General features: G+C 43.2%; 2 protein-coding genes across 3 annotated transcripts; one reads left to right on the forward strand and one right to left on the reverse strand.

Annotated features, from left to right (window-relative positions):
- The first annotated feature begins 1,213 nt into the window (after positions 1 to 1,213).
- Positions 1,214 to 20,434, forward strand: LOC120740259 (serine/threonine-protein kinase PAK 6). Of its 2 annotated transcripts, XM_040042488.1 has the most exons (9): positions 1,214 to 1,707; positions 12,674 to 12,921; positions 14,239 to 14,907; positions 15,447 to 15,980; positions 16,747 to 16,880; positions 17,924 to 18,050; positions 18,143 to 18,268; positions 18,396 to 18,530; positions 18,891 to 20,434. In XM_040042488.1, exons 2-9 carry the CDS (start codon positions 12,718 to 12,720, stop codon positions 19,056 to 19,058), a joined length of 2,097 nt encoding a protein of 698 aa, XP_039898422.1. In that variant the 5' UTR covers positions 1,214 to 1,707; positions 12,674 to 12,717; the 3' UTR covers positions 19,059 to 20,434. The 2 variants fall into 2 exon arrangements, with proteins under 2 accessions (XP_039898422.1, XP_039898423.1); XM_040042489.1 differs by lacking the exon at positions 1,214 to 1,707 and having other exon boundaries at positions 11,588 to 12,921.
- Positions 20,435 to 20,492: 58 nt separating this feature from the next.
- Positions 20,493 to 22,727, reverse strand: LOC120740260. The gene has a single exon (XM_040042490.1). The coding sequence runs from the start codon at positions 22,521 to 22,523 to the stop codon at positions 20,913 to 20,915; it is 1,611 nt and encodes a 536-aa protein (XP_039898424.1). The 5' UTR covers positions 22,524 to 22,727; the 3' UTR covers positions 20,493 to 20,912.
- Positions 22,728 to 26,030: the final 3,303 nt, after the last annotated feature.

Consider the following 26,030-nt stretch of genomic DNA (forward strand, 5'->3'; position numbering starts at 1 on the left):
AATTGTGTGGTTCTGTGCATTCTCGCGGAAACAAGAAGACATGTTTCATTTATTGACCTTTTGACCTGTGCAGCTTTCCGTCATACTGGGCAAGCAGAGATAAGGATAAATAAGCAACCTCAGCTGAGATAACCCTGGTAAAAATTGGAGTAGTTTTTGTGATCACCATATTTGTGCATTTTAATCTATCTTTTATTGTTTCATAAACTCAAAGGAAATCATGACTATAAGACAACATACCACCACCAGTCAATATCTGTGACATTAATGCTGACAAGTGAGAGTGAAAGAGAGGGAGGGGTTGTGTCTGCCATACCCCTAACAGGAAAATCTGCCACTGTTATGCAGATTGGTTTAGTGGAGTCGTTTTTCACCTCACTTTATTTGATGTGTGTGCTGGGGGAGGGGGTGCCATTATTTAAGCCTGTCGTAGTGCCTTTCATATCAAAATGCCATGTATTACACATATGCCCTAAATGTGGCTCACTCTTGCAGGCAATTTCTGCATGACTTGACCCTAATACATTTTCCTTCTTCGTGCCTGGTCTTAGCTTCTGTATAAATTATTCAGGAAATGATTGTGGTAAAAGGAGAGGGGAAATGTTTCGCTCAAATAAAGATGCCGGATCAGAGGCAGGAGTGTGGCTGTAACTTCAGTTTCAGTGTCCCCTCACTTGCAATGATTTTGGGGTTTTTTCTGGGTCACGATAGACTCAAAAGACAGTGTGAGGATGAGGATCTAAGCCCCTCTACAAGGATAGTCCCACACCCCTTTTTACAAGCATCAGTACATACAGCAACCCCTCCTCTGCCATCTGCCATCTCCCTGACCATGTCATTTCATGGATAATACATTTGAGTGAACAGCAGCGCACCGGGTGAAGTCAGCACCCTCGCATTCTCGTGTCACCCACATTACGTGCAAAGGAGACAGAGAGGCAGAGAGATGGTGGGTGGGGAGGGGAGAGGAGAGGGTGGGGGATGAAAGGTATCCCAGGTGATGAGGTGTTGAAGAGCTCTCCTCTCCTTACAGTCACTGGAAACCGGCACACGGGCGCAGGCACATGCTGCTATCAGTTCTTTTGCAGCCCAGTGAGGGAGTGGGAGGAGGCAGAGAAGGAGGGAAGTGATAAAGAGAGAGGCAGAGAGAGGAGGAGGAAGAGAGTAAGAGAGAAAGGGAAAGGGAGGTGGGAGGGAGTGTGTGTGTGTGTCTGTAGGAGAAAGACAGCGAGCCTGAGAAGGAGAAGGAGAGAAAAGGGGGGTGGATGGAAGGAGCTACATGGTGCTGTGATATTCCTCTCCTCCTGGATGCTGCTTTTCTTTTTCATGGCTTTGTCTATCTATTGTACGGACACCCCCTCGTCCCCGGGAGCAGGCACCGGTACACGAATCAGCACTCAGCCACAGAACCGGGGATGAATCGGCCCCAACAAAGAGCCTTTGAGATGGCAGTGTGTGTTTCTGCCCGGAGGGAGGAACGCATCAGGCTTTCCCAGGCAAGCGGCAGCCTGCAGTGTGCTCTCGCTTGAGAGCCATCCCTCCTCGCCGTTGTGTGCATGAGCTTGAGAGCGTGTAGGTCCGTGTGCGAGCGTAAATGTGTGTGTGAACGTGAGTGAGCGGCGCATAATAGTGGATGTGAGTGTATGTGCACACTCGCTTCCAAACCTTCCTGGAGGAGAGAGGCTCTCCTCTTCACTGGACAGCAAGGTAAGGGGGGATGACTGATTTCTTTTGGTGTCTTTCTCTAGCAATGATTTTATCCCTCCAGAGTCCCATCTTCTCTCTTCACGGCGAGGAGAGTGGGGTAAAGTGGGGTGGGGGGCAAAAAAAAAGAGGCTTAACGTCATTGATAAAGAGCAGGCTAGTGTATGCCATCGGTAGGTATCAGTCGTGGTGGAGGAAGAGAAAGAGGATGTGGAGCAAAGGCCAGTGCAGCCAGGTGCAGATGTGGTGGTGGTGGTGGGGAGGGGGGATACTGAGAGGTTTGCAGGATGTATTCAGTGATGGACTGCATCTCAAAAGAGGAGCCTTCACCTTCTGCTCACCCCTCCTCCTTAAAATCCCAACATCGTCTCGTCCTCCTGTCTCTTCTGTCCTCAACCCCGGTTTCACAAAAAAGGATTCAGCACTCCCTAAAATGCTGTCTTTCTCAAGATGGATCACACTTGATAAATCTAGGATGATTATTATGAGTACTCTGGACACAGATGCTTCCTGTTTTTACCAATGTGAATTCAGGTGATATTTTTAGTTGTACCAGTGCAAGCTTCTACTACTGCACATATATACATACTTCAGTAGATGGATGCTGTGGAAAGAATAGACACGATAAAGGAGACTCACACGCGATGTCTTTTCCTAGCATAAAGAAAACCTGTTGTACGAGGGGTTGCATGAACGTGGGATGCGATGTTTGAGCACATTAAGAAATAAGAAATCTGGTCAGTACACTGGAAAAAATAGATTTGTAAAGTCTCTCTATTAGTCTGCTATTAGATGCTAAGTCCTCTGTGGAAATCAATCTAAGGTGAAGGTGTTTTAAAGAAGTGTATAGATTGTTTGTTTTAGCCCACTTAGCATTGCCCGTGCACTCATTGTGAATGATGCTGTCGCAGCACTTCTCACGCTTGCTACTAAAAAAAGAAATAATAATAACAATGCTACTGTTAATGCTTCCATGTGTGAGTTGAGACGACACCTGATCTTATCTGTGCACATACAGGGTGATTTGCTCATAAGTTTAGTATTGATTGAAATGTATGGGCTTTTTAACATTTTTATTTTTAGTCTGTTGATATGTAACTGAGGCTCTGCAAGTAAAAAAAAGGCCTTGTTTGTGTCTCAGGTCATTCATTGATATTCACAGAGGAAGAGGAAGAGCAGCCAAAGGGTAGGGGTTGTGACAGAGAAGGTCTCTTTGGTTCACACACACACACACACACACAAATGCACATAAACACACACACAGCTGGACTTCTGCTTCACTCGGGGTGATGTGCGCTCTTCTATAAAGTCTATATTTTGGTGTTTGTTGTGTGTTGCCCATCGTGCGGGTTTACAGGCTCACAGTAAAACAAACAGACTTGAACACGCGCTTCAGGACGCCGACAGGACAGCAAGTGATACGGACCTCTCACACACTTGATCACGGCACGCAGGTGCTGTCGCGATGCCCCAGCGACCCATGCTGGGCTCACGATTGTTTTCAGGAGCGACTGTGACATGTTCATGCTGGTGAAGGCGGGGGAGCTGTGCATTTACCAGCTTAGTGTAGCTACTGGCCACGAGATGTCAAGCACCGAGGATTAAAAAATCCTCAGAGTCCAAATTAGGACAGCATGACATGAGTCCCCCCCCCCTCTCTCTCTAGGCTGAAACAGCACCCATGCTGGGTGACAGAGAAGGACAGCAGAGTTGGTGCAGATTGATACCATAAAGGAATCCGAGGTTAAAAATGGCCTGTGCTTTGTCCCTTGGAGAGACATGCTGAGGCCTTGGCTGGGAAAAAATATAAATCAAAGCCTTCATAAGCACATGCGCATACAGTAAAGCATGCGCCGAGTCCCAGTGCATCAATAAATTAGACCCAGGAGAGAAAAGTTGGGCTCATACCATTGGTCCAGCCTGATCATACGTTTCTATCAGCACAGCGTCAAATTGTTCAAAGCACTTGTGAGAGCCAAGAGGATCTTTCATTAAACAGAGTGTTGGTCACTGCTGCATTTTCTTTCTCTCCTGCCTCTAGCCCTTAGTATACATATTGATGCATATTTCCTGACGTGACAGTCTGTGGTGTTCTACTGATGTGTCAGCATCCAGATAACGTCCCATAAAATCCTGCAGGACATCAGAAGCGTTGTTTTTACAGTGTCATTAGATTAAGGTGTTTGGAGCAGATAGAGACCACAGCTTTTACTGCGCAGTAATGTCCACACTGTTCGCTGCAGGGCAGAGCAAACTAGTTTTCTTGTCCATTTTCTTATCCGTGAGAATCAGTGCCATTATGTCAGGTGACAGAATGATGTACGTGCTGTGTTGATGCAACTGTCCTGTCCTCAGATCCCCTCTGAGGCTTGTTTACTGCAGAAAAGATGATGGAGAAAACAGTTTGCATCTTCAGAACTGAAAGAGAGCTCCTATCAGCATCATTACTTTTCAAAAAGTTCGACAAAAACGTCTATGTCTATGCTAATTTTCGCCAACAGCTTCAAATCTACAGCCATCCCGTTCAGTATTTTTTTCCTCTCTCTGTCCTCCATCCTAGATTTATCCATCTTCTCTTTTTTTCTGTCACCGCAGCTGAGTGTCTGGACTCTCCTTTCCTCCCCCACTCTTACTGCTCCCATCTTGACCTCTCATTTCTTGTTTCCTCCTGTCAATATTAACACAGGACAAGTGTTCCCTCCTGCGCAGATTTCTGCTCTTAAAGGAACTGACAGCCCACATTGTTGGGCACTGACACTGTTTTTTTCTGCGTACTTCCAATCCTCGGGCCTTTTCCTTACTCACGCCGAGCCTGAGGAAATGACAGATGAGCGTTTTTGATCGTTCACTTTCTCAGAATCTTCAGTGACTTCTACCATTTTAGACTTGCACGACTTCGTCCAGAGATTTGAGTGAAAGCCGGCATATGACGCATCGCTGCGAGTTATGTGACATTTGAAAGACCCCAAGATATGTCACTATGAATGAACTCCCTGTGTAAATGTGGGTCATCCATGCTTAATATCTCATTTTATAAACTGAAAAGTGAAAGCACAATATGGATACAGTTGACTATCTAACCAGGAACCTATACGTCCATGGTTACATAAGGGTCTGCTCTGACACTTTGCAACCTTTGCAGCCACATTTTCTTTACGCTTTCATATATTTGCATCTGTTTTATAATCATCAAGGGTATGAACACTTAATATTTATCAGCTGCAAGACTGTATTCATTATGTGTTTTACCTTGTGGGTCCTCCTGTCAGTTTGCGTGTCAACATGGCAAAAGTTGGTCCTGAAGACACCTTTAACGGGAGCAATGCCAACACCACGAGTACTTTATCAAGTTTGTCTGTGGATACATTTTGGCCACACTCTGTGCAAGCTTACTCTTTTTGTCCACTGCTGCTATTAAACTTTAGACAAAAACTAGTCCTTCACGTGCCCTTGGGTATGCTCTACATTATGTCCTTAGCCCTGAGTGGAGCTTTTATCGGAGTTACAGCTACATCAAGGACTGAGAAAGTTGCTGTTTGAAAACTGGCACTATATATCCGCACAATATATCTTTAGTCATCCAAAGAAAATGTTGGTTTAGGGAAATCATACTTACTCTTCAAGCAATCCCAAAGAAAAGGAAAGGAGAAATTCTGCATATTACCTCAGAAATAAACAAACGGAGCCACTATGTGCATTCTGCCTACAGCCTTATTAGCCTAAAGACAACAGCTAGTAGCGAAATTAAACACGGTACTGCTTTCACCTTTACAGTGTGCTACACTCCTTTACATCAATCTTCAGAAATTAATCTTTGCAGAAAAATAACATAACATCTTTTACTCCATTCATTTTGCTAATTGACATGATTTAATAAAACCTTCTTGGCAGCTGTAACATCCCTCTCCTCGACCCCCTTTCCCACTTTGTAAAAAATAATTTTATGACAGCTGACATATCTTTTGCCCATTATGTTTTACTCACAATATTTATTAGAAACATGTCTTTGGCAAAATTGAATGTGATTGCTTTGGTGATTTCGGTGCGTCTTTGGGAGCTGGATGTATATGCTGACATGCCGAATAGGCTACTTTTTATCGACGTTTAAGTTGAATCTGGATGATACACGTTAGCAGGCATTACACTGTTTTCCTTGGGCTTTCATGCATTAATGGTACTGCAGTTTTTTCAGGCAGTTGAATAAGTCAGCTGTGTTGGTTTGCGGTGCAGACACAGTCCATAGGTTTCTGTTCATATGATTTCTTTTTAGCTAACATCACTTGTGCTAAATTCAAGGTATTTCCAAATAATAATGGATGTTCCACTTCAAGGGATAGCTCTTCACCTTCTGCTGTCCCGGACATTTCAATTTAGTTCTTTATATGTCTTTTAACATAGGACTACTCATCCAGACCAGCCCAGGAAAAATGTATGGTGCAGAGAACAGTCACTTGTGATTGGCACAAGGCTTGTGGTCAGGATCTGATTTAGCGCTTGCTGATTTTCTTAGCATTCTTAGCATGATAAGTGAAGCACTCATATTAGACATCAGTCTATCGAGCTCATTTAACTGTGGGAAGCCAAAATCCTGACAGAGTTTAAGATTAAGTTAAGTGTGCAACACTACTAGGGTGCTAGCCAGAATGCATTTAAAGCTGACAGTCTCTTGTTGCATGCTACATGTGAGCTACATTTGAGAAAGAGAAACTTCAGACAATGTCCCAGGCACACCGACTTATTAGACTTATTAGACGCAGTGTCAATTTGATCTTGTCTTCAAGTAAATGTTCAGTGAGTGTAAGCAATAAACAATTCAGGTGTTTATAGTCTTACCGCAGGTATAAAATCAAGCACCTAGCTATGGAGTCTTCCTTTACAAACAGTGGGGGGCGGGGGGGTATCTAACAAGATACATGACCAAGTTAGTTCATGTGATTTCTTCCCTCTTAGTTATTCCACCATCAACTGTAAGTGCTTATGTTACACAGGGGACGCATTTAAAATTCACAGCAACTCAAGCAGCAGCCTGAGGTTACAGAGGGTCGCCGAATACTGATCCAGGATCTTTGTCCACATGTCAGACCTAGCACCCTTCTTTCGGCTGGGAGAGTCCAAAGGTGCTAAAAGCACAAGTGGTCTGTTCCTCAAGGAACCAAAAATAAGGGAGTGACTATGAAAAGATGTGATGCTTTTCTTTATGGAAGAAATAGCAATGAGGACATTGGCAAATGTGAGCCTATAAACCCAACAATGGACTGATACTTTTGAACCCGCATTCTACTTTATACGGAGATGTTATTATTGTTATTATCATTATTACTGTTTTAGTTCAGGGATGCAGGTATTCCACAGAATTGATGGCTTGCTGGTTGCACAAAAGAAAAAGTCAAGACGTCACCAAAGTTTAACCATCTTTGAATAATCATTGCACAGTAGCTATTTTAGTCTGTTCAACTGCTAGTGTTAGACTGACACCCCAACAATGTCATCTCCAGTGCAGTGCAGCTAGCATGCCTGAAGAAACAAAACTGTGCAATCAACCAAAGCCACATTTGTGCAAAGAATGACTTTATGGACCTAATAGATTCATGCCGACATTCTCCAGCATTTCTTATATTCTGAGTGCTTTGTCATGCATGATGTATCAGAGTGCTAGCGTCTTGTTATTCCGTGTCGTTGAATGCAGCTTATTACATCACATGTAAGGTCTTATTGAAAGTCCTTCCATCTTTGCAGAGGTGACTTCAAAGAGAAAGACATCAACGTAAATCATAAACACTGCTATTGTACTGTCCAGTCACGTCCGGCGCCTTGTACCTTTTATGCCCTCAGACGGTGTGTGTGTAAGTGCATGTGTATGTGTTTTACAAAGCACAGGGAAAAGATGACCATCCAAGACCCCCACCGCCCCCTCGAGAGGCAGTCTCATTACACTCAAAGGGCAAAACGGTCATCATAATGAAGCTGATAGAAGAGCAATCTCTAAGCGCTCTACACTGCACTGTAGATTCCAAAAGCACCATTTAAGACCTTGATGCTATCTATACTATTATGAATAGATGTAACCCCCCTCCTGTAATTCAGTATAGCTGGATTATGCTTATACATGCATTGACAAGTACAAAAACAGGATTACCTCATCTCCATCGTCTCACACCCTCACTTCACCATTTGACATGAATCCCGTACAAAATAAACATCCATCTAGTGCGGGAGAGGCGGGGGGGAAATGATGCGTCCTAAAATTAGATCAGTGAGGGACTGAACACCACTAATCCTGCAAGCACAGTCACCTGCACACTCATTACATTTTTTTGCATGCACGCCAACAAAAAGATAGAAGCAGAAATCAGGGCAAATAGGGAAAAAAAATCATTTAACAGAGCTGGGAGCACTAACATCGAGCAAATCCAATATCTCTCTTATCTCTCGATCCCCTCCCACTCAACCGGAACTCCTGCTTGGGGTGATCTGAACATGAGAGGAAGGAAAGCATGCTCTCTCTTCTTTTGTCATGTTGTCTGTGGGGCACATATGGATTGCTCGGTTGAATTTCTGGATGGTATGAGAGGCCAAGCCACTCTGCCAGGTGAAGAAGTTCCATCCAGTCAGGGGTAAGGCTATGATTGGATATTAATTTGAGCGTGGATTGGGAAAGGGATTGCAGAAAAGTGTATTTTGCATGCGTCAGAGAATGTGCAGGCTGTGGAGTCTTTCTTTCAAGGTTTATGTTTAGTTAGACTTCAGAAATACTTATTGCAAACAGATTTCTGCTGAGTTCCAGTGTATGAGATCTTATTTCTCAGTGATGGGATTTGTGAGGCTTTTTTTTTTAGGTCACGCGTTTGGATTTGTTTAATTTGTTGCTCCTGCATTAAGTTGTGAAGATGAAAAACACCTCATGTTGCACAATTTTAAGAGTGACCTCATCCTGGCTCTCCTTTCATGTCTGTGACAGCAGCTGGCGGAGTTTTGCATCAGCACATTGATAGATTCAAGAAAAGCCACTCAGGCATAGGGTCAAGTCCCTGCAGTTTTGAGGGATGTGACTGGAAAGAGATGGTGGACTGTGCAAGTCAAGCTCTGTGGAAACATATTTTAGAGCTTAGAAATCAATAGCATATTGCTGTCAGGACTGTCATAAGCCCGGCAGAGTCTGAGAGGTCAATCTAAGGCCAGTCGCATATGATTAAAGCTTGTAAATCAATAATTTTATCAACTTTTTAAATTCATTCTGCCCAGGAATGAATCAAGTATGCATGTGTGTTTCTTCTTGTGTCTAATACCACAGTGGTTAGTTTGTATTTCCAGAGTCTGCAGAGGGGAACAGTGGTCAAGTATGAATAATGAATACTGTGATATATTCTGTTCTCTGCTGTTTTGAACTGATGCAACTTGATGAAGTATCATAAAAACCAGCTGCTCTTTTTGCAATGGTACTGTAGCAGTTTGCATTTTACTCAAGCGAATATTGATTGGTATGCTTATAAGAGAATACGTGAGCGTAAATGTGTAAATATTTGTTCGGGCAATGCCAGCATCGGCATCTTTAACAGCTATCTAAGCAGACAGCCTCTCATGCAGTGCAAAAAGAAAAAAAACGACAGCGATCACAATCTTCTATTTTTGCAGCTTGTGTTTTTTTGCAGGCATTTTTTATTCAAAAGGGGCCACAACTGGCACTTAAAAGCCTTTCTGTGTCTCCAGGAAAGAAACTGGGTCCCTGTCTCTCTAATATATCCACGTTTGACTGTAATCTTGGCCCCGACTCCTCTCACCCCACCTTCTGAGAGCCCTCACATCATAATGTCCCTGTCAGATAGAATTAAAGTCCTTCCCAGCATCACATTATGTACATAGGGAGAGCACAGAGTGATGCGTTTATGCAACACTTAGCATATTAGCCTTGTGATTGAATTATCCTTGGCGAGTGTCACGTCTATTCTAGCAGTCCTTCTGCACCCCCTCCTTCCCACCTATTTCATCCTACCGCTCCCTTCCTGTAATGAAGTGGAGGTTTAGCTGATGTGACCAGCGGGCCTGACTTACTTTTACCTTGCAGTGATGCAGCAGGACGTGTGGCGTGGGTTAGTTACCAATACATCTCTTAACAGGCGTCATTGATGCCGATTAGAGCCATGCTGATCCGAGGGCGGAGGTGGAAAGAGGAAAGACTGCCAGTGTGATCGCCTGCTGGTTTGCAGAGGGCTGAAAAACTAATTTTCTCAGCTCCCACTATTTCACAGTGCATGATGGGAGATAGTATCTGATCCTCTCAGGGTACCTTGTAGGCCTCTGCATTGGCTATTAATTTCAGGGTGACTTTTTGCAAAAACAAACAAAAGTTCTGTGAGCATTTAGTTGGCCACAGAAGTGCTTTGAGCTTGACAGGTCAAGTTAGCCTGCTATGGCAGTAGAGTGTTTGCTGTATTAGCTATCTTAGTTTAGCATGTCAACATTTGGTCATTTGCACACGCGGCTTGAAAGATAAATACAATATGGACATACCCATATATACCCATTTTTTGTTCTTACATTTTGAAGCCTTGATTTTAATGTTTTGTATTTTTTGGAGACAGAACTAAGCACAACCCATAACCTAATGTTAGCAAGTTTGGCTAGCAAGTTGCATCCGCAGACCACATACATGTAAAGAATAGAATTTCCCTCACCAAAGTTGGAGCACAGACTTCTTGGACGTGGTATTGTTGCTTCAGACTATGCATTAATTAATGCTACAAAAGGCACAGACACTACAAACTAGGATAAGAGGTCCAGATTAGTTAAGGCCTAGGAGATCCCTCACTGTCTTAACTAAGACCCATTCAAAGCAGCACCACTGCAATAAACCATAACTTTAAGCTTTAGAGAACTTCAACTCTTACCTCTTGAAAGCCTACTCGGAATAATCCTTGAAGCTCTCTTCTGAACTGTGTGGTTTCGACTTGCTTATAGAACAAGATATCTTGGGGTTTTATAAACGTAGTTAATGAGGGTGGATTCTGCCTTTGCAGCTACCATCAGAAAAAACTAAAAAAAAATATTCTAATGGTCTTCAAAACACATGCTCACTGATATACACTGAGGTGTCAAAAACGGTCTTTAAGGGTACAGGGAAGGTATATAAATGTTGTGTTTGTGGGGGAAAGAGTTAAATGGGTGACAAACATTCAACCCTGTATATGTCTCCCTCCCCTCCCCTCCAAAGTACAGGGTGGGCCATTTATATGGATACACCGTAATAACATGGGAATGGTTGGTGATATTAAAGTCCTGTTTGTAGCACATTAGTATATGTGAGGGGGCAAACTCCCCAAGATGGGTGGTGACCATGGTGGCCATTTAGAAGTCGGCCATCTTGGATACAACGTTTGTTTTTTCAATAGGAAGAGGGCCATGTGACACATCAAACTTATTGGTAATGTCACAAGAACAACAATGGTGTGCTTGGTTTCAACGTAACTTTATTCTTTCATGAGTTATTTACAAGTTTCTGACCACTTATAAAATGTGTTCAATGTGCTGCCCATTGTGTTGGATTGTCAATGCAACCCTCTTCTCCCACTCTTCACACACTGATAGCAACACCGCAGGAGAAATGCCAGCACAGGCATCCAGTATCCGTAGTTTCAGGTGCTGCACATCTCGTATCTTCACACCATAGACAATTGCCTTCAGATGACCCCAAAGATAAAAGTCTAAGGGGGTCAGATCGGGAGACCTTGGGGGCCATTCAACTGGCCCACGACGACCACCATGGTCACCACCCATCTTGAGGAGTTTGCCCCCTCACATATACTAATGTGCTACAAACAGGACTTTAATATCACCAACCATTCCCATGTTATTACGGTGTATCCATATAAATGGCCCACCCTGTAAATGGCTGCCCCTCCCTGAGCCTGGGTCTGCTGGAGGTTTCTTCCTGTTAAAATGGAGTATTTCCTTCCCTCCGTCACCAAAGCACTTGCTCATAGGGGGTCGTGTCCTTGTTCGGGTTTTCTCCCCATTATTGTAGGGTCTGTACAAAGCAATATAAAGCTTTTAGCATGTCCAGCACAAAGCTAGAGTTTACAAATACTTAAATCAGGACGGATGTAGTGGACTAAGCAGCAGACCGGCACTGGCATCCCCCTCGCATGGCTAGCTGAGACGGCTTCCGTGCTGTGAGCTTTTTTTTTTTTTAAAAAGTATTAATTCCAATCAAGTGACTTAAATGTGAGTGATTATCTCCCCTTACAGCTGTGCAGCCGAGGAAATGAGATGTAATGCATTTAATTATTTCCCCCCCACTTGAATGGAAAATAAAGCTGCATATACAGTAAACCCGAGTTAGTGGCTCAAGAAATACAGGACCATCCATCTGAAGATTAAGTAGTTGCCCTCCCTGCAATCAAGGGCACACAAGCTACTAATTAGGATGGGATATGAAAACGGTTATAAAAAGGCTTTGAAGGATAGCCTGCCAGAGTATATTTATGTCTGTATATATGTGTGTGCATGGATGTGTGTTGTACTTATTCTGCTAATGCACTGAAAGCCTGTGGGCGCTGGCCAGCCCAGCCTCGTGCTCATCAGTAAAAGGGCACAGAGAATGAATAAGCCTTAATTGACCAGATATCCTTCATTACACATGTGCTTACAAATCCATTCGCTCTCCTTGGAGCTCTTCTCTGTGGCGCAAGCTTGTGACAGCCAGCAAGGCAGTGTGGGACATCCACGTCCCAGGCACAGCTATTGGATAAGCCATTTGAATATATATATTCTCTCGTGTGGAAGAATCATTTGTTGGCACATTTTATTTAAATGAACCTGGAGTAGTGGGCAAATGAGAGCAGCAACAACTCTTTAATCATTGTGGCACATGAGTTTTGTTTGTATTCAAATGTCTGGTTTACAGTTACTTAAATTTGTGCTGAATGTGATGTTCGGCGCAACTTCTTTAAAGACGATTACCTTTTTTCTACAGGGACATTTTGAAGCAGACAGGCTGCTACCCTTCTGGACCTAAAGATGTTCCGCAAAAAGAAAAAGAAGAGGCCTGAGATATCAGCGCCCAAGAATTTTGAGCACCGAGTTCACACCTCTTTTGATGCTAAGCGCGGCTGCTTTGTGGGCCTGCCGACACAGTGGCAAAGCCTGATAGAGAACCTGCGAAGGCCCAAACCCATGGTGGACCCTTCCAGGATCACAGAGGTGGAGTTGAGACCAAAGAAGGTAAGCTATTTAGCCCTTTATTGATTCTCTGTCCTTACCCTGAGGTGACTACTAATGAATGGCGCACGGCGTTGATTCCCATTAAGTTGTAATGAGCTTCATTCACAGAGAAATATGTGCTGGTTGCGTCAGTGCAAAAGTATTTGTGAGCGCTGTCACAGAAAATGCCACAATCCTCGGATGGCAACATGGAGAGCTCTCTCCCCTCCCCATCTTTTTGCTTTCTTATCTATCATGTGGCTGAGCTAATGACCCTGCTGTGTACACTGACTGTACAATGTTGAATACTCATAGGGGCCACAAGATTTATTACTCCACGCAGGCAATTAATAATAGTCCACGGTGCCTTCCCAGAGATGTCAAGCAGAAGGGCTAAAAAGTGCAGGTACAGCAAAGGAAATGCCAGTGAGTGATAAAGCCTGCAAATCTCAGGATTTCTGTGCTTCATTGAACACACCGTTGACGCTTTTTATGGCTCCTCCAGAAAATAAAAACCCCACAAACATTTCGTTAAGTCTATGACGTGATTGTTATTAGTGCTGTGAAATATGAGAACAGTCATTCCAGCATTTAGGTCACTCGGGTCAGTCAGCATGGGTTTAGTGTCATCAGAAACACAGCTAAAAATAGAAAAATAAAGATTCAGCATGTTTCAGATTATTTCTACATGATGAGAAGACAGTTTCATTTTTAAAAAGCATGTGAAATTGCACAGAGGCTATTATCACCTGCCATTCCCCCTCACAGCGAGGTGCTACAGTAGGTGAGATGTCATCTGACCTCTACACCCCCTGTGCTGATGTAATGGCATTGAGCCAGAGAAATGGGAGAGGCAGTAGAGTATAACTGAACATGACTCTACCCTGAGTACGACTACTAAACTAAACCACCATGCAGTCAGTGTTACATCAAGCCTGTTCTGGCAAAACATCTAAAGATTGTCTGATGATTTTATGTCAGGGCAAGCTTAGGCCATTTGCCTTTGGTTGCCTGCCAGTTGTGCATACCACGAGAAAGTTCATGAGCGGTTATCTCGACAATCTGAAAGCATGTGAGCAGTTGTAAAGGCTCTTTCTTTGTGTTTCGCTTGTGAAGTATATTTGTTGGTGTATTGTCAGAATCGGCCACTGGGGAAAATAAATTCAAGTCACCGTCTTTGTAGAATGACAAAGATGTCCTTTACAGATTCCCAAGTCTAAATTTAACTCGCCTTTGAGCGATGATTATGTCACCCTCATTCCTCTCTGTCCAAAATCCTTCTGTAATGCAATCATGGCTTGCAGGATGTGATACAGATAAATGCTTCTCTCCTTTCAGACCATTGTGCGTGGGAGCATGATCGGACACGGAGACTACATCGCAGCCATGATCAATGACATGAGCCGTCTGTCTGTGACCAGTTCCAACTCTTTGCGGAAGAGCAGCCCTTCAGCCAGGAAGAGAGCCCAGTCTCTGGGAAGGTTGGGGGAAGTGAACGAGGGAGACACTTACCAGTATGAGGGTCTGACCCAGGAGGATGACGACGATGAGGAGGAGGATGCGGGTCAGGAACAGTGGAGGAATAGGGCCAGGAACATCCACAGTGAGACCAATACCCCCTACTTGGGCATGAAGAAGAGTATCACTCTGCAACCTAATGGGATTTTGCCCAAGGCCACGTCCACCTATGAAGTCGGGGTCAGCTCTCTCGAGGGCCCATCACATCCTGCTCAGTCCCAGAACATCCAGATGCCAAGTCACGGGGCTTATATGAGTAGTGATATGGGTAGTCCTCAGGAGAGAGTGATATGGAAGAGAGATTTCCAGCTGTCAAGGGGAATGCCACCAAATCAAAGGCCTGTAGCTTGTTTCTACAGCCCTGCTATGACGGTACAGCCACCCCAGGGAGATCAAGGCACAGTCACCACAGAACTCCGACCCAATATACCAATATACATGCACCAACAGAACAGCCCTGGCAGGCCGTTCTCCTCCTATGACCTGAAAGTAAGCCTTTGCAGCGATTAAGTGTACCGATAATACATTATTTATAGAATACACAATATATGCATATTTCTAATCCTATGTACATCATTTTTTAACTACTCAGCATGTTTCTGCATGAGCTCTGAATACATTAAATAAAGTTATATTTTGCTGTCAAAAAACCATCACGGATCATGTTAATGCTTAGGTTGTGGAACTTTAGTGAAGCAGCTTATTGATTGGCTTTTTCACTAAAGAGGATTAAAGTTCTGAGTTTGAATCTTTGGTTTAGTTCTAGACTTAAAAATAATGAAAGTGGGTTCATGGTGCCAGTAGGGTTGTAAATGTTGAAAGAAGATGTGTTTGCCAAGATCTTTGCAGGACACTTGGGTCCATAAAACAACACTTCAGTCATATCAGGTGAAGTGGAAAAGGAGGGAAAGTGAAGAACTTGATTTACATTTAGTTTTAAAGTGGGTCAAGAACCTTAGGCAGGTGGCCAACTGCCTTTCAGTTCTCTCTTAATTTTCCTCACCCCATTTTTCTGTGTTATTGTGCAGGGAGAATCAGCAGTGAGGTACCACTCTGGTTTCCTGCCCACCGGCACCAGCAGTCCTCTTGTGGGAGGCGTCAGACCCCAGCGGACTGTTCGCTCCTCAGCCAGCTACACCTTGGGTCTGTCTCCTAATATGGGACTGAGACCCAGTGGACCAGACCCCTTTCTCAGACACTCCGGATGCCCCAACCCTCCCTATCCCAGACAAGACAGCCCTTCCCAACCTCGACCTTCACCTACAGGCTCATTAGCCACCAGTCCTCCAGGCACCTGCTCCCCTGCCTTCCGACCCCCGCAACACCCCTCACCCAGACCGCCACCCGACCCACCTAAGGTGACACATGAACAGTTCAAGGCGGCCCTGCAGATGGTGGTGGACAAAGGCGATCCCCGCTCTTATCTGGAGAACTTTGTGAAGATCGGAGAGGGCTCCACAGGAGTGGTGTGTATCGCAACAGAGAAGCACAGCGGCCGGCAAGTGGCGGTGAAGATGATGGACCTGCGGCGGCAGCAGAGGCGAGAGCTACTCTTTAATGAGGTACAAAAAAAATAACCCAACATACAAATGCAAATAACTCTAAAATGTACCGAGAGTCATTTACAGCAACATATCTCTAATCTTTGTTGTTTAGCTTGTGGGAAAGCAGTTTAGTGATATCAGGGCATAAAAGAGAAGGCAGTTGCTTCATTTTAAGTGCTAAAAAAAGCACTTTAAGTGAGTTAATCCCTATGTTAACACAGCTTTAAAGTAGGGAAGTGTTTACAGCCTGGTACAAGAAAAAAACAGAGTCGGTCTCTAGAGTTAATTTTGCCTTTCATAGGAACGTTTGAACATTTTCAATGCAGTTATCTGACAGCTTTGGCTTGCCGTGCTGTCAAATGCAATTAAAAAACAAACAAACAAGTCTAATATTTTATTAGTATTACTTATCACTAACTGGTATCTGATTCTGGGTGACACATCCAATGGCTTATTAAGGTTAAGTGATCACTTGTATTCAAATATGATCATATCTGACAAAACCAAGAGGCTTCCAAAAGGCAGCTGACACACAGTATGCCTTTATAGAGTCCAATATTTTTATGCACATCTATCATTTGGAGGTATTTTCCAGTCTGAAAGAGTAGCACTGATGTCATCATCTTTGTAATCTTCATGGAGTTTAAATGAACTATATTTCTGCTTGGCAGTGAATTCCAATGACAGAGCAGCAGTCATCTTTACTGCTGGAGAACCAATAAGTGGCGACATTGTTTGTTATATTTGTAAAGATTATACCACCAAATAATGTTTTGTGTTGCAGGTGGTCATCATGAGGGACTATCAGCACAGAAATGTGGTGGAGATGTTTAAGTCTGCTCTGGTGGAGGAAGAGCTGTGGGTCATCATGGAGTACTTGCAGGGTGGAGCACTGACTAACATTGTTTCTGAAACCAGGTGAGAACGCCATTAAATATCTTCATCCACAGAAGAAAAACAAAACAAAACAACAACAACAAAAAACTGTATTTCATTGATTCCATATGGAACTTATATTTTTTAATAACTAAATCAGCCACAAGAGGGTAGTGTGGTATCAACTGGTGGGTAATCGATGTTCCTCCCAGGAGTGCAAAACTGTCATCAAGTCTTCTCGTGCACGCCACGTCTGCTGCTTTCCTCCAGAGAAAAATAATAATACAGTAAAATAATTGAATTTGTGTGTGTTTAAATGCCACACGGAAGGCTGATTTTGGGTAGAAATTTGATCCCCTGATGCTACGACATACATCAAAAAGGGAGAAAACATATTGACCAGCAGCAGGGAGCTGAAATTTATCAGGGTGTGTTTGTTTGAGCTGTCAATATGGTTTATATTACTAACAGATGGCTGGCTCAGTCTCCATAGGGTGACCTCAGGGTTAGATTGTTTGACTCAAAGGGATGGAAATTTTCCTCTCATACCAAATGATATATAAAGTGAGCCAGCTGTCACTGCCACTGCTGGTCTAAGCCTAAAATAATCAGGATATTGACACAACAATCAAGATCAAGAGTCCTTTGTGTATGCTGTTTCTCCAGGCTGAACTATGATGTCAGATTATTTTAAAAATCCACTCAGTTTTAATCATTTGATCTTATATAGTTTTAGACAGTTTTTAACCTACAATGATAGCTGTGTGTGGGAGGAACCTTACTCTGTAAAGTAATTGTTACCTGGTGTTATCTGTGAAATGTCTTTTTGCTGCTCGACTCTAACTGTTTATGCTGCACTTGAAAAAATATTAAAGGCACATTAGCATCGTGGCAGAACGGGCGTGCTTCATTCGTCACTCTGCTACGTGGGAGTTGTTGTTTTGAACCTTGCCTACTTTATCGTTGCCTTTAATGTGCGGTGATTCATGAAATTCAACTTTAAGTCCTGTTGATTCGTCATAACTAGTAGTGTAAAAGTGTGAAATTCATGTAAAATCTGTGTGTTTCTGTGTTTTGTGCTGCAGGCTGAGTGAAGAGCAGATTGCTACAGTGTGTGAAGCTGTGCTGCAAGCCCTGGCTTATCTCCATTCACAGGGAGTCATTCACAGAGACATCAAAAGTGACTCTATACTACTTACGTTAGACGGAAGGGTATGAAATGTTTCCTTCTTTCTGTCTCCTTCTTTCTTTTTCTTTTTGCTTTCTTGATTAAAATTAAGGAAAGCGTTTTTTTTTCCTCACAGGTCAAGCTTTCAGACTTTGGCTTCTGTGCACAGATCAGTAAGGACATCCCTAAGAGGAAGTCTCTAGTGGGGACACCTTATTGGATGGCGCCTGAGGTCATATCCAAGTCGCCATATGGCACTGAAGTGAGGAGGCACACATTCAGTTTGCATGGATACCACTAGTGTAGCACTGATTGCCAACAGAGGCAATCTGTGCAATAGTATGAGACCTGTTAGACACGTTTTTTCCTGTGTCGTGGTTTATTTCCAGGTCGATATATGGTCGATGGGCATCATGGTGGTTGAGATGGTGGATGGAGAGCCGCCATACTTCAGTGAAACCCCTGTAGCAGCGATGAAGAGGCTGAGGGATGAGCCAGCTCCTACTGTTCGAAACGCCAGTCAGGTACGAGAACAGACGAACGCAAGCTAGCAGCATTGATGGTCCAGACTGAAGTGCCTCGGCAAATGCTGGATGCAACACAATTACACGACCATATCACTGCAATGATTTATTGGAGTACAACTATATTATGTACTTATACGTACCTATTATGTTCCTATACAGCAGCTGGATAGCGTAGTGGTAGGCCTACACACCTTTGAAGTCGCAAGCTCGACCCAGTAACCGTCCTGTCTAGACCCCCCATGCTAAAACCAAGCCCTGGAATGGCGCAGCTACGCAAGCATTTCACTACATGTTGTACTCTGTATGATTGTTTATGTGACAAATAAAGGTTGTTTGTATTTCTTCCCGGTGGTGCAGGTCTCCCCAGTTCTTAAAGACTTCCTGGACCGTATGCTGACTCGAGACCCCCTAGAGAGAGCCAGCGCCATCGACTTGTTGGAGCACCCCTTCCTGCTGCAGAGCGGCTCACCTCAGTGCCTGGTCCCACTGGTGGAGCAATATCGCAAGCGCATGTCCCGCTGCTGACCCCACAGGGCTCCTGGTCCCCCAACACCCACCTTCAGTATGACCCTTCCAGGCCTCAGAAGAGGACAAGCAACTGGGGTCCAACTTCAGCTCCCAAGCCAATGGGCTATCAGCTCCAGAGGCGCAGACCCAGACAGCATTTTGCTGTCGGGGTAACGGCGGCAAGTTTGGTAGACAGACACAGCATGGTCTCGGGCATGAGAGAAGCATCTTAGGAGCGAGTTAAAGGCAGCATGCGATCCCTCACCTCTCAGCTCGCTGCGATCCGATTATCGATTGGTTTCCTGTAACATTCAGTGGGATTCAACACAGCACAATGTGGTGCATATCAAAGTGATAGCAAAAATCAATATTCCACATGACTATATGTACATGTGCTACTATAAAAATCCTATATAGTGTTCATAGTGGGCATTATTGCTAGCTGTGTAAAGCTTTTAAAGCTGGTGTTTAGGCTCAAACCAGAGTAGCTCATTGTGACATTATTAGGCAGGGATAAAGTTACCTCTGCACACTCACACTCTGTAGTGGAAACTGGACAACAATCTGTCAACCCACACTCTTTGCATGGCCAAATGGAGGCACACCTGGCCTGATGTGAATGCTTGAATATGTACGAAACAGGGATGTGAAAGACAATTCTCCTTTTATTAGCATAACAAATGGGTAGATGAAAGCCCCAGCTGCTACTATTGGGCTACTGGAAAACCACCAATCCATGTTTCTCTTTTTTATATTTATTCTTTATTTCAAAAAGGTATTGTTGGTCGTTTGTATGATGTGAAGTTGCAAATAAGGTTTCATTATTAGGTATGGACTTGAACCATGAGCAGATAAATTAATAATGTAAATACTGAATATTAGGATCTTACACCTGCTGATTCACTGCAGTAAATTATGTGAAACAAATTCAAAATGTTACTTTTCTTTACTGAAATGTGACTGTGTAGTTGTTGTTTTTTTTTGTCGTGTGTGTGTGAGAGAGAGATCGAGAGGAAGCGCATGAATGTGTGAGGTTTCAGCGTTCGCTTCAACTCTTTGTATTGTGACAGACTTTTTAAAAATCATAAGATTTATGTGTGTGTGTGTGTGTGTGTGTGTGTGTGTGTGTGTGTGTGTGTGTGTGTGTGTGTGTGTTACTCCTGAAGATGTGTGTGACTGTATTTGCATTTGTTTGCCTAGATAAAGCACACAGGCCTGGCATGTGATGCTGCAGGACGTCGACCTGCTGAGAAACACTTTGCACATAGTCTTTGTATTCTGACACAGATACATGTTGACATGTTTCATGTATTTCTATTTCTGTGTGAAGCATTCATGAAAAAGAGAATTACACATTTTAATTTTGTACAAATCAATAAATGATGCATACTGAAGCGGTATCCATTTAAGTAACTCTGAGTCCTTTTCGCACATGCATAGTACAGGATGAATGAGCCGGTCTTTTAAAGTGTTTATTACATGTTGAGCATGAATCATACAGTGCACGGTGACTGAATATTTAGGCGAAATACATTTCTTCTTCTTCTTTTATTATAAACACAGAAGCAATATCAAATACATTCGATTTCAGGTCATATAAATCTTATACATGTGAAACAAAATATTCATTTTCAGCAGCTCACAGACTGAAATCGTGTTCATTTGTAAAGGATTTTAAACATGGGTTAGCAAAATTGCACTTTATGCAACTTTTATTGACAGGTATTGAAAAACAAATAAGCTGCAACAAAAGCGAGGAATCATTACTTCTCTCAGTATGTAGGCGCTACTGCCGAGCAAGTACCAGAAGTTTAAATGCTGTTAAAAAACATCCACTACCAGCCAATTCTGCAGTTAGACATTGTCCTCTTTCTAGTCGAGGGTGGACTGAGACGAGCAGCTTTCGAACTCACACTTCACTCCACTGATGCTGTCGACGCTCGGCTGACTGTTGACCTGTTGGTGCGTGTGCGAGAAAGGAAAGGTTTCGGAGCGGGACATCCGACCCCTGCCATTTGAGGAGCCCGATGAGCAGTCTATGACCATCCTCATAAATTCGGGTGCAGTGAATCGCCGTAGCAGTCTGGTCCCCAGGCCCGTGAATCCCGGGGTACGGTTGGGGAGCTTCCCTGACTCAATTTCTCCCCTGGCAGGAAGTAACTTGTTGTGTCTGGCAGTCGCACCAAAGCTGCCCCTTTTCTGCTGCTCTCTTCTGCTCAGTGAAGCCATATCATTAGCCTCTTCATTCTTAGATTTGACATTCTCCTCTGGCACTCGTGCAGGCTGATTCTTGCTGTTTAAAAGAGGTTTTGGCACAGAGACAATTTTGTCAGCATCGTTTGTCAAGCCCTGGGTGTTCCCATGACAGTCCATCTTATCTATCAGGCATCTCTCATCCTGCAGTGAGGCTCTCTTTAATTTGCTGGCTGACAGGCTCATGTCACGCACATCACCCTGATAGGACTGCTTTCTGCTGCTCAGAAGGTCCAGGTTAAATGACTTTGCTTTGCCCCAGAGAGGAAAACTCGCTGGTGCTTGCTCTGGGAGTCCAGTGTCTCGGCTGACATCTTTCTGGCTTGGCTCAGGAAAAGAGTTCAGTGTTTTAGTCCCTCTTAGCTCTCTAAGGTGGCAGTTTTGCAGCTGCTTGGTTGTGAAGAGAATGCTGTGATCCCCCTCAGTTTGGCTTTTCTCAAGCTGAGGAGGCAGAGCCCAGCTGTGGCGATGGTTTTCCTCTTGAGATTGGCTCCTGGGACATCGGAAACGGTTCCACACTCCATTGCCGTCGCCAATTTTCAGCTGTCTCTGAAATACCCCAGGCAATTGGTCTTCATTATTTAACTGTTTGGAGAACCTCTCCAGAACCTGCCTGGGGAGCCTGCGGGGCAGACGGCACTCACCCTCCTGAGTGGTACTCGCATCAACAAGTGGATCATCTGTAGCAACACTTCTCCTGCAAGGAAAGTTCAGAATCTGGACGCACTGACTGTGCCCAAAGAAGCTGGCAACCTCAATGGCTGAGTGGCCAGCATTATTGGTCCTGTCCAGCCTCAGTCCCAGTCTTTTGAAAGCCCTGACCAGAAACTCCAAAACCTGGCTTTGCCCAGAAAATGCAGCATACATGAGGGCACTGTTTCCCCAGGCATCAGTGATATCAGGGTCAGCATTGAACTGAACTAGAAGTTTGACCACGTCCAGGTGTCCCATTTCACATGCATGGCTCAAGGCTGTGCGACCGTCCTCATCCTGGCAGTTGACATCCGCCCCTTTTTCCAGCAGCAGCCGGGTGAACTTGGCCCTGGTCCCAGGGTCTTGCAGGCACACGGCATGCATGAGCGGGGTGCGGCTGTTCTCTGTCTTCGAGTTGATAATGCGTCCATCCAGTGCGTCCAGGATGAAGCGTGCAAGGTGGACTTTACCGCCATGCATGGCATCGAGGAAGGTCTTGGTGCCAGAGCCCTGGCGTAAATCTTTTGGCCGCATCATCCTCCAACAGCTACTTGCAGTGCTGAGCCTTCAAGTGAGCCGAGAAAGAGAGATGGCAAAAAGGGAGAGGAACTGTGCGGCAAGTTCTCCGATACTCACTGTGTTAGAGTCAGCGCTTCACCTCAGAGTAAGACTCACAGAGGAGCTGCCAGTGTTTTTATACCTCCCTTTCCACATGCCCTCCCCACGTTGCCTAGGAAACAAACGTCTGAGGACCATTATGCAGTCGCAGCATCCATTCAGCCCGAGCACTCTCTGCCTGGAGAGAAATATATGCTATTGGAACAGAATAATTACTCAAGGAGAAAAACATGGCCAGCATTTACCATGTGAGGTCTGTGGGGTTAATTTAAATGCAGTATTTTCACTTTTGTTTGTTGCAAATAAACTCAATCGAGAAAATTTTGCTGTTGACAGAGCAGTCAAAATAAAAAGGGACTCATGTGATGAATAGTGCATTATGCTCATGTGTAAATGTCCCATTTACATGCAAGACTATACTGTATCAGTACACTTAGCAAATGTTTGACGGAAGATGAGACAGGCTTTGAGAGATCTATTCACTCTGTTGGTGTGGGGGTATGTTAGCAGTTATCCTTTTTTTCCCCTTGAAATAATGCGTCTATCCATCCATCCCTCTCTGTGTGTTTGTTCACAGTTTGCTCCAGCCTGCCATAATGAAGTGCAACAAGTTCAAGTTATTCTCCTCAACTGTGAGAAGACTTTTTCAAGGTTTCATGATAATGGCCTTGCCTGAAGGTATTTTCTTGTCAAGGGAAATAGTAAATCCGATCGAATCTACAATAAAAACACAGTGAAAGCAACATTAAATTAAAAAAAACAAACACAGAAATCGCTCAATGTCAGATTCAGTCCTCTCAGTGACTCGAGTCCCTTTAATCATACAGATTAAGACCACTGTTTGTTTAAGGATTTCAGTGTGATTATCAATCTCCTTTTGCAGTAACACTGAAAATAACAATCAAAAGCCCACATGATTATGAACGGCTCCCCTAAATATAGCTATGTCAAACTTGTAGTATTAGACATTCAGTTAGTACACTTCATAGTTAATGATTTTTAAAAGGGCAGTTGTGCACTTACAGGGAGTGACTAAGACTGATGTGCTAACTACTGCAATTTATGAACATCAATTATAAAGCCTCTTGCCACACGTAATACTCTGTACTGAAAATAACAAGTTGGCATGCATAGCTACCAAATATTAGCGATGATGGTGTATCCTTCTCTCAATGGCTGAAGATTATTATTAGCCAGTACCTCCTTTTTCTATATGTAGCAACTTATGGTTGTTTTTGGTGATTTAAATTCTAGGACTGTGTTTGTTATTTAGCACTAGTTAGCAGGTATTTGTTTCTCTGCATTGCACCTGTGCAGTATAGAAACAGCTTACTAGTCATTATTTCGATATTTTATATTGAGATTTTGCAGACACAGATTTTGCACAATAAATGACTGTATGTCAGTCTGCATTAAACAATGTACTCAAAAAAGCAAGTTTAAGTCAGGAAATATGATTTGGGATACAGTTTATTCTGTGCACCGAGAAACTGGCAGGTTATTCTGTTGTTGTATTTTTCATAGCTTGTAAGAATAATCAAATTATTACAAATTACCACTAAAATCTCAACTGTGCACATATGCCTTATAACTGTGTTTGAGTCATTTTACTCAGATCTACAAATGTGAAGCTCATGTTGGTACCGTTAATTAAATTATTTAATCCTTTGTTGTCAAGGCTTGTGACTGAGACCCTTTACACAGCTGTTTGCGCTCCACAAGACTAGAGTTTAATTTTAATTTCTAATATAAATCTCAGCAGGACCAAAAGTGTGCCAAATGGTGAAGGTGAGAGGAAACATTACTCCGCTTCCACCTAGCTCACTGTTCACCACCCGGCTTCATCAGACCCTCAGCGGGTCCTTTGTGTAGCACTACGAACCATTCGATCATTCAAGTGGGGCTGAAATTCATCAGCAGATGCTTCCTGTGGGTTGTCTTTACATGGATGGAAGCTATTCTGTCAACATCATCTTTTTTCATAACAAAATCATATCATTGTCAGATCATGGTATCATGACAAGGTCATATTATCGCAGTAACTCAGTAGGTTCTTACGATTACTGAGATGCCACTTTATAGTTTTCCAATAAATAAATATAAAGCTGGTTAATAAATTATTCCAAGGCTGTAAGATGGCTTTTCCCTAAAGCTGTATTTGCTAGAATGTCGACATGGATATAGACTGTAAGAATAATCATACAATAATCAATAATCGTAACTGTTAACTACATGCTGATACTACAGGAAAAATATGGAATCAACAAAGTCATTTGAAACCATAAAAAAGTGAATTTTTTTCAATGCTAATAGTAAGTATTATAAGTATTAATGATAATTGTAGCCTAGCTAGCCTGGCATTGCCATTTCTAGAGCTAAATAAAACACTTTGATTCTAAAATGTTCCTGATCCTGAACATTATACATACTCATCATCAAAAAATTTCACTTCGGCCTTACTCACGTGAGTTATTCCAGTGATGCTCATATGACCGACATAAAGAGGGATTCATCCTGACAATGTCACCTCGACCCTGCATGATTAGCATTAGCATATCAGAAAATGGGACACATTTCCTGGATGTGGAGTAATAATTTCGACTCAACTTCAATCTGCTTTTGTGATTTAAGCGTCAGTATAACTCACCCACTCAGGGATTTGTTGTGCATTGAGCATACTCCAGTGATATCCAGATGATCAGTGCACTTGTTGGTTGGGCTACCTTGACATTGCATGATTCGGGCCAGACTCCCTTTCCTTTATAAGAATCCTCAGGCAGCAGTTAATAATCATACCTCTTTCAAAGACACTTTCTTTAGAGCTCATTCTTTGAATGCCTATTGAGGAGTTTCCAAACTTTTTTCTGGCATACTTCCAGCCTAACAGTGCTATCAATTTCTGAGCTTGCATGAATAATTTACTAGGTATCTACAGACTCATCAATTCCACTCAGAGGTGAAGTATTCCTGTACTTAAGACATTAGCGTGTTTAAAATTCTGTATCATTTTTTCATGATAACGGCTGTAGAATTCTCACAGGTCACCAAATGTAATTAACAAATAGCACAATTTCCATACTAGTGAGTACTTTAAAACTGTAAGTTAGAAAAAATCAAGGCTGTATCAGCAAAATTACCCACTAAAGAAGCCAGCCTCGGCTTATCATTTGTAAATTGGAGGCCACCTTTAAGATTAACCTGATAACACCATGCCACTTCTTATCATGAGACTTTGGTTCTTTTTGTTTTTTTCAGTTCATCCCAGGAAATAGACTTGATCCATCTGGATTACGTGCGTCCTTGAAGGCTGTTTCAACTATTATTATGTCTTGTGACACTGATGGCTTGGAACTGTCAGAGGAACATTGATAAATTCCTAGAAAACGATTGCCTATAAACAACAAATTCCCTTTTATCTAATCTTTC

The sequence above is a fragment of the Simochromis diagramma genome, unplaced genomic scaffold, assembly GCF_900408965.1.
Source record: "Simochromis diagramma unplaced genomic scaffold, fSimDia1.1 OVJJ01000304.1, whole genome shotgun sequence".
Lineage (NCBI taxonomy): Eukaryota > Metazoa > Chordata > Actinopteri > Cichliformes > Cichlidae > Simochromis > Simochromis diagramma.

Excerpts from the sequence above, each read along its gene's own strand:
- LOC120740259 (XM_040042488.1), top strand. The coding sequence starts at position 12,718 with ATGTTCCGCAAAAAGAAAAAGAAGAGGCCTGAGATATCAGCGCCCAAG. Across the intron at positions 16,881-17,923 it reads AACATTGTTTCTGAAACCAG|GCTGAGTGAAGAGCAGATTG; the intron begins GTGAGAACGCCA and ends TTTGTGCTGCAG. Across the intron at positions 18,051-18,142 it reads TACTTACGTTAGACGGAAGG|GTCAAGCTTTCAGACTTTGG; the intron begins GTATGAAATGTT and ends TTTTCCTCACAG.
- LOC120740260 (XM_040042490.1), bottom strand. The coding sequence starts at position 22,523 with ATGATGCGGCCAAAAGATTTACGCCAGGGCTCTGGCACCAAGACCTTC.